The sequence below is a fragment of the Gossypium hirsutum genome, chromosome A07 (assembly GCF_007990345.1).
Source record: "Gossypium hirsutum isolate 1008001.06 chromosome A07, Gossypium_hirsutum_v2.1, whole genome shotgun sequence".
NCBI lineage: Eukaryota > Viridiplantae > Streptophyta > Magnoliopsida > Malvales > Malvaceae > Gossypium > Gossypium hirsutum.
This window is the reverse complement of record NC_053430.1, coordinates 95412789-95425382: the sequence shown is the minus strand read 5'-3', so window position 1 is coordinate 95425382 and position 12594 is coordinate 95412789. Positions and strand designations below refer to the sequence as shown.

Genomic DNA, 12594 nt, shown 5'->3' with positions numbered 1-12594 from the left:
CTCCAATTTAAATAATCATCAGTGGAATAATTACTATACCATTTTTTTTTCTTCTTTTTTTAAGTGGAAGTAATGGAGTCCAACAAATGCAATTTTCAGCTTAGTTTTTTTTTTCCTGTTTATAGTTGTTGTAATGCAAGAAATAGAAACAAAAGTGATCTCTATGCCAACTTAGCTTAGCTTACATGTTCTTTGTTTTGCAAAATTATAAATGGGATGTGATGAGCTTGCAGACATGATTCTTTGATTAATGTCTACAATGGTGGACAGGTTGTAAACCTGAAGATCAACCCTGTGCTGGGGCTTAACTTTTTTGTTCTAGTTTATTTTTTTATTGGAAATCAAGATTTGGGTGAGGCTTAAATTTTATATACATAGTTGTTTTGGGGAAAAAAAAAAAGAACATCAGCATGAAACTCCATGATCAGTTTCTCATCATTCTAAGGGCAATTGCTTGAAGCTCACCCAAATCACTATCACATGGTGTCTTATTAGGATAACCATGGAAAGAAAAGTCTTGTAAGCTTTGTATTTCTTGCATATTCATGTTGTCAGCTGTGTGGAGTTCAACTTCAACCGAATCAAGAGAGCTTTGTGGGGAAATTGGATTGTTGGAGCTGCTTGGATAAGATAGAAATGAAGGGAATAAACCAGAAAGGTGTCCTTGCCAGTACTGAGTACCGTTGATGTGATTTGAATTCATGGCATTTTGAGCTAGTTGAGCCTTGACTTGCATTAATTGAGCTTGCAGGAATTCCACCTATAAAAAAATGGTTGCATATGTTTGTTAAACTGTTAAGAGATGATCAAATGGGAGCTTCCATAATTTTACCTGTTGTTGCAAGGCGAAAATATGAGCAACACAACCATAAACAGGGTCTCTAATCCTTGCTTGAGCTTCATAAGCAATGGTGACAACCGCCTCACAACGATCATGAGCTGGGATGTGCGACAATAATTTGGAGACATTGCTAGCACCAAACACTTTGTGAATGGCTGCAAACCTTGCAGGGCCATGTTCTGAACTAAAGTAAGGTGCAAATATACAGTCTGTGGCACATTTTCGTCTCAGAAACTTGCATGCACCGCAAGGGGAACCAGGTCCTGTGGCAGTACTACCAGATGATGCCATGGCAAGTGAACAAGTTTGGGATAAAACAGAAAAGAAAAGAAAATGTAGAGAAGTAGCTGGAGATCAGGGATAAGTGATATAAATATGTTAAAAATTTGCCAAACCACACGAGTACACTAGGAAATAGTGCCAAAAAAAATCGGGTTTTGGGGTTTAGGGTAGGGGGAGAGGAGATCCTTAAGGGGCACAAGAAAAGGGGGTAGTCTTATAAGAAGTGTGAATGGGGGGACATTGATGGTCATCATGTAGGGTGTCAATGGAGACATTTAATAATGGTTTATGCAATAAGGGTTTATTATTTTAATGGGTTAGACCAATTTACTATATTATTTAGACTGCTTTATATTTATTTGAAAAAAATAATAAAAAAGGTAAATATTTAATGGAGTCCTTGTATTAGGAGATAAATTGTATTTTATCTCATTTATTCAAAAAATAGGTAAATTAATCCTTATACGTTAGATCAAAGAGTAAATTGATCCTTTTTTGTTGAAAATTCTATTCATTTATACTATTAAAAATTAACGTGACTGACAAAATAACTAAACAATTATACATAGCATGTCACATGTACCTCATTCTTAACAATAAAAATGAATGAATTTTTAACAGAAAGACTAGTTTGTTGTTTGATCTAACGTATAGGGACTAATTTGTCTATTTTTTTAGTAGAGAGAGCAAAATACAATCTGACTCTCAGTATAAAGGCTTCCATGGTACTTTTACCGAAAAAGAATAGAGTTCCATAAGGATTATTAAATACATCTTTTTAAGAGATTAAATCAATGTTTTTAAAATTGAATTGTTGATGAACTATTTAGGTTATCAGTTTGCTGTCCAACTAGTTTAATTAAAAAATAAAAATAAAAAATATTTAAAAAAAATTATTTAACTGATTCATATTAATTCTTAATCTAATCGATTCAATACTATTTTCTAAATCGATTCTCTATCCAATTTGATTCAAACTGAATATCAATGAAGTGCTATTTTATGACACCAAGTGTTTGCATGCAAGTTTACATTAGACTAGCCCTTCTCATTTATTTCATACAAGAAGTTAGGTATCTGATAGCGTTTTAGATGATTTTTAGTACAAAGCTTTTCATTTTTCTTATCTAAAATAGTCCGCCGATCGCCGCACCTTGGAAATGCTGCCCTTTGACTTTGTCGCTTTGTGGGCGCTCCTCTAATTGCCACACGACCTATCAACATTTTTGAAGATTCATTATGAGTAATTTTATATAATATCTATCTGAAGAGAGAGTATGATCTATGAACAGAAAATTTTAAAGCTAAAGTGAGGGTCAAAAGAAAATCAAGTAATGAAATACTAATGGCTGCTTTTCTCGTTGAGAGAAGATGAAGCGGCAGGAGATTCTTTAGCTTTTGTTCGTGTTTGGAACCTGTAAATTTGACTTTGATTTACCTGCTTAGTGCTCTTCTGCCTAAACTCCTGTCTATAAAATTACTCTATTAATAACAATCTTTATCTTTGTTTATATAATTATTCACTTCCAAGTTATATGATTACCAGATTTATTTCATTCTCTTTGGGGTCTTTTTTTTGGTCGGTAAAAGGGTCTGATTCAATGTTTATTGTCACCAATACACGTTATTTCCTTGCGAATTTTACGCATATGAAAAGCTTTCTACACCACACAACAATTTATATTATATATACCATTCATAAGCTAGAGTTCACAGATATGCGATATAATATATAGATAAATGTATGTATGCATCAGCCATTAACTGCAAACATGGAATTATATCAATCAACCCAAAAAGTCTAAACCCAACCAAAACAGCTGGAACCATAAGAAAAAATGGCCTAAGAACAACCATGCAGCTACATCAACATGACAACATGCAAAGAAAAACACCCCCAAAGACTCAATGTCAGCCAAGAAAACACAAAGCAAAACTAAGATAGAAGGTTCATCATTCCCTAACACAGGAAAATGGAGTTTTGCAAACAAAATATCATAGTTCTGACTTCATCTTCCTCACTCGCTAGCTAAGCCTCTGTCACCACATCACAGTTTTGACTTCATTTTTCAACAAACTGGTTTTGAAAAGTCCAAAGCAGAAACAAATGCTTTGGGTTGTTCCCTTTCTTTTCAAGTTCTAAACAAAAGGGACATCTACAATAACTTTGCAACTTCATTTCTTTCGGTATTTGTCTTCTGGCTTTTCTGACAATATAATCATTACCTGTGGTGAAAATTTTGTAATTTGCGGCAAAATGGAGAAAATTTTGCCCAAATAAGATGATTATATGTTGTTGTACTTTAGAGTTTCAGCTTCTGTCTTTTCCCTAGCTCATGTTTTAACCAGATCTAATGCACCACAGGAGTTTGCATGAAGAGGAACTGCATACAAAAATGATTAGGATTGTCATCATCAGAAATAAAAGACTTGAAATAACAATCATGCTTGATTTAAGTTAGAACTGTAAGTTACATGCCTCAAATGATTTTCCTGCTCTCTCAAATTCCAGCATGCTAAGAGCGACTTCACAGCTCTGTGAGACAATGGGCTCAGGATCCCTAGCAAATTCCTCAAGAAGTGCTACACTTTGATCATCTACAACATGGGCACAATGTGGAGTTCAATTAGACTAACCCAAGAAGTCAGAACAGCAAAGATGAAATATTCATAAGCCACAGTAGTAATCCAAGAAAGTGAAAAAAGAGAGCAGATCTCATTGCTCAGCAGTACTTATTGCCTATCCCTTATGACAAATGACAACAACAAAAATTGGCCCAAAAAAGTCGCATTATCAACCCTCACAGAAAAAGCAGTTTATGTTGGACTATTAGCATCACATAGTCATTACCTGCAATGGAACCGAGAGCTTCAGCAGCTTCATGTCTAACCATTGGATGCTCAGTCTCATTCCTGAGTATACTGCTAAGTGCAGCTGAAGCAGCTTTATTTTGCAATTGACCCAAGACATAAGCAACCTGCATTGTAGCAAGTTGACAAACATAAAGATCCCTCTGGTTGTAAAGGAAACACATTAAGGTTGCATAAAGACTAAGACATTGATTAAAATAACACTGTCAAACCTCATGCTTCAACAAAGCACTTTTGGCCCCCAAAGAATCAATAATGGCAGAAACAGCTTCCTCTCCACCATGGTTCCGAAGAGCAAAGAGAGCTGAATACCTCTCATACATGCCTCTTGCTTCATCCAACAGCACCTCCCTTAATATTAGACAACATTGTTAAATAGCCTAAACAATGACATGGAAAATTTAAAGTTGCATCCATCACCAATAATGAGAGTACCTAAGTTTATCAACAGATGAATGAGATGAAGCTGGTGCAGCAGGATCAACTGACAAGAAGGGTGACTTTTCTGTCATGGATGATTTGTCATTACTACCATTGGATTTTAACTCCTCAATTCGCTGGAGAGCCAGTTCGCATGTTTCACGGACTTCTGGAGCAGGATCTAGAACCAAACTATTCTTCAAAAGAGGAATGTTACTCTCCAAACCAATGGCACCAAGTGCTTCAGCTGCCTGTAGCAGAATAACATATGAACAATTTAAGGAAAACAGCCATTGTATAACAGATATAAACACAATACATAACCGTAGAACAACAGTGTAACATGAACCAACCTCATGACGAACGATGGGATGCAAAGAAAGATCATTTAGAACTACTTCCAAAGCAGGAATAGCTTCAGCATCTTGCATTTGACCCAATGCAAATGCAGCTTCATGAGCCAACAAATTTGATGAATCCCTTGTCGCTGCAAGAACATAGATTGCGACAAAGATTAGACTATTCAGTATGGTTAACACTTAACAGAGCAGAATATTTTACTATTATTAATTCATTGATAAAGTTACCATTTACTCGTTTTATTTTGTGGGATTTTCCAAATATATAATCAATTATTGCAACAAAACCATAGAATTTATCCCAGATCAAGTCACACTAATTCCCATCTATCTATGCATTTTCTACATTAGTTTGGCTCCAAATAAAATGATGCAAATGGAATCAGAAAAAAGTACTAAAAAAATTGAAGTAATTACTCTTCTGTTTAGCATTACTTAATTATATATATACTTAAAAGACACACATATCCTCAGGCAGAAACTAAACAAAAGAAAAAGACGAATAGAGATATGTAAAATTAGGAAGCGCATGGACCTTGAATGAGAGCGTTGCGAGGGGCAGGGCCTTTGAGGTTGCGAAGGGAGAAGAGAGCTCGGAAGCGCTCGGATATGGGTTGTGTCGGGTCAAGCAACCGGTCGCATAGAAATTTCTCCATGTCGGATGCTGATACGCCGTCGACCAAGGAACACATGAGCGGGCGATGCAGATCAGTTGGCGGACCCTTGAGAAGTGGCTTGGAAACGACGCGAATCGAGGTCCGGGGACTAGGATTCTTTGTTAAGAGGGAAAAAGATTTGGGTAAACTAAATTGATAGTCACCAACTATTAGTAAATTTACTTTTTAGTCATCTAACTATGAAAAATTACAAAAGATCACTCCGTTATTCGATTTTATCTTCTTCTTCTTCTTTTTTTTTTTTTTGACAACTTTTAAAATTGATATACTAAAAGTTTTGACCCTCAATTTTCATTTATTATGTTGGTCTAATTTTAATTCTCAAAAAATTAGCTCTCTATGTTTAAACAGTATGTATTTTTGTCCATTATTGCATTATTTTTATGATTCTTTCATTGAAAAAGCTTAAAAAAACAAATTTATTAACTAAATTTGATAGAAAAAATCAAAAAATAGAAACACCCAATATCATAATTTTTACCTTTTTATTCTTTTCTCTTAATGCTCTGGTTTTCACCATTAGATAAAAATTTAATGATTGAGATTATTCTTCTCCAATTTTGTAAGATTTAAGCTTGAATTATTCGACATCAATTCATGCGAGTTGCTTTTTTTGTTGTCATTATTGTTACCCTCTTCGACAAGTATAAAGAATCTTAACGTAATTGTTAGGATCGTCCCGATTAAGCAACGAACAAGTAAAAATAGTAGAAGAAATTGAGAAGATGAACACACAAATTTAACGTGGAAAAACCCCTCAAAAGAGGATAAAAAACCACGGGCAAAGATAATTTTACTATAATGGCAAAAGAATGAAGAGTACAAAAGATGGAGATAAAAACTAAACCCCGAAAACCCGAAAAACAAAGAACCCTCAAACGTAAACACAAAATTCTCTGAATGTGTTATGAGTTCTAATCTAATGGGTGTCTCTTAATTCTAAGATTGTAAAGGAGCCTATTTATAGGCTAAATTAGTAAGTCAAATAAACTATACTAATAAATGCTAAATATATTATACTAATAAATACTAAATCTTCTAGAAAGAAAATATATTTTTGTTTAACTTGACTTGCAAGCAATCTCTTAGAATTTGGGTCACATAATTCTAACAGTAATATTAGAAGGAAAAATGAAACCCATATTTGAAATCATCAATGTTTGGACCCGAAGATGCAATACGTTTAGTTGAGTTTGACAAATGAATAAGTTTAACATATTGGGAAGCAAGAGTTCAGATTAGACTTATTTACGAGCCAGACCACCCAGAACGAAGACTTGCCCCAAAAGTGGGAAGGTTTGAGTAAAAGTATATGTCCGAAAAATAGGTTTGACCAAAAAATAAGACTCGTTTAAAAAATAGATCGGGCCTTGGGTAAGATTGTTTTTAACTGAGCTCGGCCCAGCCCAAATTTGTTTGTCAAGTTGCACTTATTTTATTATTATTAAAGTATACATATTTTTTAATTTATTTTTAATTTGTTGGGAAATATTTATTTTAATGTTTTTAGTATTTTTGATATATTATATTTTTTAAAAATTATATAAAAATAATATAAAAAATAAATACGGGCAGGCCGAGCCCGAGTTTTAGTATTTTTATTCGGACTGGGCTTGAGCAAAATTTTAGACCCAGTTTTCAGGCAAGACTTGGGCCTAAAAAACGGGCCTAAAATTTTTTATTGGACTTGAACCAAACTCGACTCAAACCATGAACACCTCTAGTTCAGATAAAGTTATGAATAAACTCACATTATTAGTTGTTGGAGCTAACATCAAATCATGGATTTCGTCAATAAATAAGAGAGATTAAAGTGTTGTCACTCCATCCCTTTATGATGTTGTCCTGCGTTTGACTCCGTGAAAAATTAGAAAAACAACAAATAAAATGACCCAAATTTTTTTAAAAAATACCCAATTCAGTTACTCAAAAGTAAAAACTATTCACTCCGTTAATTTAACCTAAAAGACAAAACAATATAGTTGAAGATTATTTAGTTTAATAAAATATAAAAAACATCAAAAAAATATTTTTGTTCTAATTTATAATTTACACATTGTGAGTTGGCATGTAAAGAATATAATAAATTAAGGTAATATATAAATATTAAGGGCTAAGTTTTTAATAATTAAGGCTAGATTAACACAATTTGTAAACGTTGAGGGCTAAATTTATTTTTATGCCGAATTTAAAAGTTTCCATGCTATCTTCACATTGACTATTTAATGATTGGTGGTAAAAAAAATATAAATAATTAAGTGACGATTTTATAAATTTTAATAGTCAAGTATTTAAAAAGAATTTACTAATAGTTAGATCACTATAGATGTAATATACTCAAGAGGTTATTAACTTTCATACTAAATACAAGGAACAAAATACGATTAGGATTTTAATATCTAATATGTGTAAAGGACCAATAGTCCTTTTAAATTTTATCCAAAATTAAAAAAATAGATTCCATCCTTTCAAATTAAAATCCGATCAAATTCGATATGATAATAAAAGTTAATAATCTAAATTTGTCCAATTTAAAATTCAATATTGTTAACTTAAATAATCAAATCGAAATTGTCAAAAGGAATTTGTTGGCTTTTAAAAATTTTGTGGATGCTAGAGAATGATATAAAAATTTGACACAAAAATTTAGAATGGTTCAGTCCCAATTGCCTATTTTACTACCTTAGATTTCCATAACTAAGGATTTTCTCAAATTCACTAATTTGATAACTTTTGAGGATAAGGTTTAACTTTACAAACTCCCTTAAGGTTTCTACTCAAACGTTAAGACACAAACTTTCTCAAAGAGATGCAAAAAAGTAAATAAATAAATAATTCTTACAAGATCAAAGTGTTTGTAAATTAAGCTCACTTACAAAAAGAAACACTTGAGCTAATAGAATAGCAATGAAACTCACAAGTTAATGAAAGAAAAATATGGAAATATTTGGCACAAAGGTTGTTTGATTGATCTTTTTGCTTGAATATTCCTTTTTGTTATTATAAGGCTTTAGGAAGCAGATATTTATACCCTCTAATTCATTTCCAGTTATAGAACCGTTAGGGATGAAAATACTAAATCATTAAATTTACTTGCAACAAAAAGTATCAATATTTTTTCTACAAGTATTAATACTAGCAGCATTTAATGTCTGATTTAGTGATCGTTAAAGTTAGTTTTCAACGATACCAAAGACCGTTTATCAATATCTGGTAAAAGGGTATCGATATTTTTGAGTGAATATCGATATTTTTTGTAAATGTTTGAAAAATCATCAAGTCAGAATGCAAAAGTGGTATCGATATAAAAAGATGGTATCAATAAAATTCAATAGGTATCAATATATTTTGAAAAGTATCGATACTTTCTGCATTTGTTCAATTTTTGTTTCAAAACAGTAAGCAACTTTGGTATCGATAAAAATTGTATGGATATGAATACTTTTTGGAAAATATTGGTTCTTCTTGTAGGGAGTAGTTTTTTAATCAATTTAAAATTGTTTCAATTGATTTCAAGAGTTTAAAACGGTTTTTGAACTTTGTCCAAAATTTTCTAAGTATTCAAAACATTTCCTGAGATGTTTGGAAGTCTTGAAATGATTTTTATGTTTTGAACTTAATAATTTCTTTGTTCAAAAATAAATTTTATCAAAAAATATTTTTGTTTGTTATATCAAAACAATTTATCAAATAAAGTTAGTTTAACAAATATTAAACTAATAAAAAAATTACTTAAATAAGTAACTTAAAGTGAGTTAAATTTAAATTAAATATATATTAGATGGGTAGTTATGAATCCAAAAAAAAATAATTTTTACTGAATATAACATAAAATATATTTAAAAAATTAATAAAAATATCACTAAAAACAAAATTATTAATTATTTTAACTTATAGGTTATACATTATATAATAATTTTTTTATTGTCAATAAAATATGCAATTATGACCCATATAATGTGATGTGGAATAAAATACAATAAAGACTTAGTTGTGATATGGAATAAAATACAATAAAGACTTAATTATGCATTATCACTTTATTTGCAAGTAAAAGTAACAAGTGAAGAAGAGATATGATCTGTAATGTTCTATACCCGATTTGATTTATCGAACTCAGATACAGGATGTCACAATACAAAATGCTTAGCAAAAATTTTACAATGATAAAAACCATACTAAAAATACTTCTTATTTATTTGTATTCTTTCTAAGTCAAAATATTATAAAAGAGACGTTCATTAAATACAACAGATTCTCGAAAGTAGCTTAATACATTATAATTTAAAACCTTGTTAAAACCCACTTAATAATGGAGTAGAGTACTATTTGCTATATATCCAAAAATGCTCCTTTGTATGCATAATATCGCTCTTCGAACTACCACCTTAGTGCATTCCTGGCTTGGTTCCTATTGGCGCACTGGTTCAATTCCAAAAACCTGCATAACAAATGGACACCTGTAAGTTCAATGGAACTTAGTGAGTTTCAGCCAATTTTACCTTTAAACGACGTTGTTGAATTCTTTGACTCGAGGATTTTTTGCTTTCTTTCAAAACTTGGCGGATACTTTTCTAATTCTTGGCGGATCATTATACACCAACCTCTACACTTGCCTCCCTTATACACATTTCTTCGATTGGTAGATCACAGACTTCACACCTCATTGCAGGTCTTCCTCATAATCTCTTTGAAGATAGAAATTGGATACACTTCTTAGAATGATATACATACAAATTCTTAGATTGGCTTTGGCCAATATCAGAAGGCCAGTCACCATGTGTCATCAAGTCGATCAAGACAATGAACTTATTACAATGAATGCAATATTTTAAAACATCCATTAGAATCTTAGATGACATCGATATAGCATGAGAATTCTTAGGTTTGGCAGACACTTACTTTACCCATAATTCCGGATATGCCAAGCTCCATGGCCTGAAGGGTTACTACGGCGGATTTGTCAGTTGGACACATTGTTGAGAACTTTTTCAGAAAATTCCGCAAAGGCATACCCAAATCTAGTCATAAGGGTAGACTAATAACTCGTCACTTAGGCATTACATAATTCATTTTACAGGCTTTCCAAATGACCTCACTACTAAGGTTTTCCAAATAATACGCCACATAAGCTTTTCAGATAACTCGCCACAAAGGTTTCCCAAATAACCTCTCCACTAAGGCTTTCCAAATAATACGCCACATAGGCTATTTAGGTAACTTGCTACAAAGGCTTTACAAATAACTTGTCATAAAGTCTTGGTTTGGTTTGCCATCAAAGCACCATACCAAATCTCGTGTTTGGCGATATGAATTTGCCTAAACTCGGTATCGCATGAGTTTTACTCATAATCGTCCCTAGGACACGTAGAGACCCTAGTAAACAAAAGGAGCTCATCTGCCATTTCTAGAATGTGTCATGGCCATGGTCTTTCTATATAACTATCACATTGGCCTTTTTTGGTGTTTACTGTCCCAGTGGACCTCGTGTTTACGGTCTCGACGGACTATATTTTGCCATACTAGCCTTCGTATTTACTATCCCAATAGACGTCATCAAAGTACCACCGTGGGGTCCATTATCATATCACATATTATCCCAACACTCCATCCGACCCCCCTTATCGCCAACCATACTTTGTCATGCATCAGTCAGTTAACATAATTTACACATTTACATAGATTTCACTCATACCTATTGGGAAATATGCCCTTATTGTAGTAAACATGTAATTATTTTCTATAAATTTGAACAATGAATAGATAAATTTCACATTTCATTGTTATGTCTTTTATATTTCTGTCTTTCATGTTTTGCATGCATAGCAAAATTGTGACAAGAAAATATTAGCTCATTGATTGTCTAAGTTCAAACTAATGATAAGTGACACTGTAGGAATGTTTACACTGGGAGAAAGACAACATACTTCAGTAGATAATCTAAAGGAGTATGTAATCTCGTAAAAGAATCAAAGTGAGCATTTGATTCAAATGTTGAGAAGGATTATTATGTTGTTTATAATTCCAATTAAGGAGATGGCTAGTCTTGGCTATCGGAGCAGTTGGCTCTACGGGCAAAGACATAGATGTATTCATTGGCAGAATGATACACTAGACTGGACCCAAGATGAATTAATTTTGAATCCGTTTGTGAATTAATTCACTTGTGACATTCATGGTGTAATTTACCTAACTCTTGAGTTAGTCACTAACCATGCGTATATAACTCATGCACTTCAATCATGGTACTTCTTGTGAACTGACTCTATGATTAAATAATTGTAAATTATCGAAATGATGCTTCTGGACATAATTGCAATTATTAGAGCCTAATTGTACATGCCCGATTGGTCCCTCCGCTAGCTTAACAAAAGCTTGATCAGACTGCATTTGAATCAGAAGAAAATTCTACAACTTTGGGAATAATTTAATTTAGTCAATTTATTCGACGTGGAATTAAATTGGGTGGTCGTAAGAATTATTCAACTAGAAAATTTGATAAAAGAAAAAAAATTAATTTGAAAAATCTAAGTGATTTTTGGAAAAGTTAATTTTGATAAAGTAAAATTAAATAAATCAAAATAATTAAAATTAATATGATATTTTTGGAAATTAATTTTCAAGCCAAACAATTGGCCTAATGGGTAATTGAATTTGAAAATTGGATCTGAGATTATAAATTGGGCACAAGAGCCCAAAACTGAGACCAATACCCAAAAACCAGTTAAACCAAGTCTGGCATGTGAAATCGGGCCGACGGTCTAGCCAGTGGTTAGACCGGACCGATCAAGCCGTCACTGGCTAAAACAAAACTGATGGAAACCAAACCAGCTCGAGGTGCTGGCGGCATTCCTGTAACACCCCTAACTCGTATCCGTCACCGAAATAAGGTTACGAGGTATTGCCGAACTTATACATTGGCATTTGTACAAAACCGAGTCATAACTTTGCATTTCAAATCAAAACTTTTCTAATTTCACCATAAAGTCCCTAATGTGGGCCTACGTGGCCCAATACATACTTTAGAAGTGATTTGGAACTAAATCGGTAACTTTGGAAAACTTTAAAAAAATTTCTTGATGTTAAGGGCACATGCCCGTGTGGTCAGCCCGTGGGCAATTCTGACTTACAATTCTTAAGCATC

At 32.7% G+C, this 12594-nt stretch overlaps 2 protein-coding genes across 3 annotated transcripts; both read right to left on the bottom strand.

Annotated features, from left to right (window-relative positions):
* Positions 1-305: 305 nt before the first annotated feature.
* Positions 306-1273, bottom strand: LOC107956885 (LOB domain-containing protein 16). Its single transcript, XM_041116779.1, has one exon. It carries the CDS (start codon positions 1130-1132, stop codon positions 788-790), a length of 345 nt encoding a protein of 114 aa, XP_040972713.1. The 5' UTR covers positions 1133-1273; the 3' UTR covers positions 306-787.
* An 834-nt stretch (positions 1274-2107) lies between these two features.
* Positions 2108-5579, bottom strand: LOC107955448 (deoxyhypusine hydroxylase). 2 transcript variants are annotated; one of them, XM_041116778.1, is made up of 8 exons: positions 5309-5553; positions 4768-4901; positions 4430-4665; positions 4207-4345; positions 3975-4101; positions 3603-3721; positions 3350-3507; positions 2108-2337 (listed from the first exon to the last, which is right to left on the bottom strand). In XM_041116778.1, the coding sequence occupies exons 1-7, from the start codon at positions 5463-5465 to the stop codon at positions 3475-3477; spliced, it is 945 nt and encodes a 314-aa protein (XP_040972712.1). In that variant the 5' UTR covers positions 5466-5553; the 3' UTR covers positions 2108-2337; positions 3350-3474. The 2 variants fall into 2 exon arrangements, with proteins under 2 accessions (XP_040972712.1, XP_016746731.1); XM_016891242.2 differs by lacking the exon at positions 2108-2337 and having other exon boundaries at positions 2884-3507; positions 5309-5579.
* Positions 5580-12594: the final 7015 nt, after the last annotated feature.

Excerpts from the sequence above, each read along its gene's own strand:
- LOC107956885 (XM_041116779.1), bottom strand. The coding sequence starts at position 1,132 with ATGGCATCATCTGGTAGTACTGCCACAGGACCTGGTTCCCCTTGCGGT.
- LOC107955448 (XM_016891242.2), bottom strand. The coding sequence starts at position 5,465 with ATGTGTTCCTTGGTCGACGGCGTATCAGCATCCGACATGGAGAAATTT. Across the intron at positions 4,902-5,308 it reads TCGCAACGCTCTCATTCAAG|CGACAAGGGATTCATCAAAT; the intron begins GTCCATGCGCTT and ends ATGTTCTTGCAG. Across the intron at positions 3,508-3,602 it reads GAGCAGGAAAATCATTTGAG|TTCCTCTTCATGCAAACTCC; the intron begins GCATGTAACTTA and ends TTTTGTATGCAG.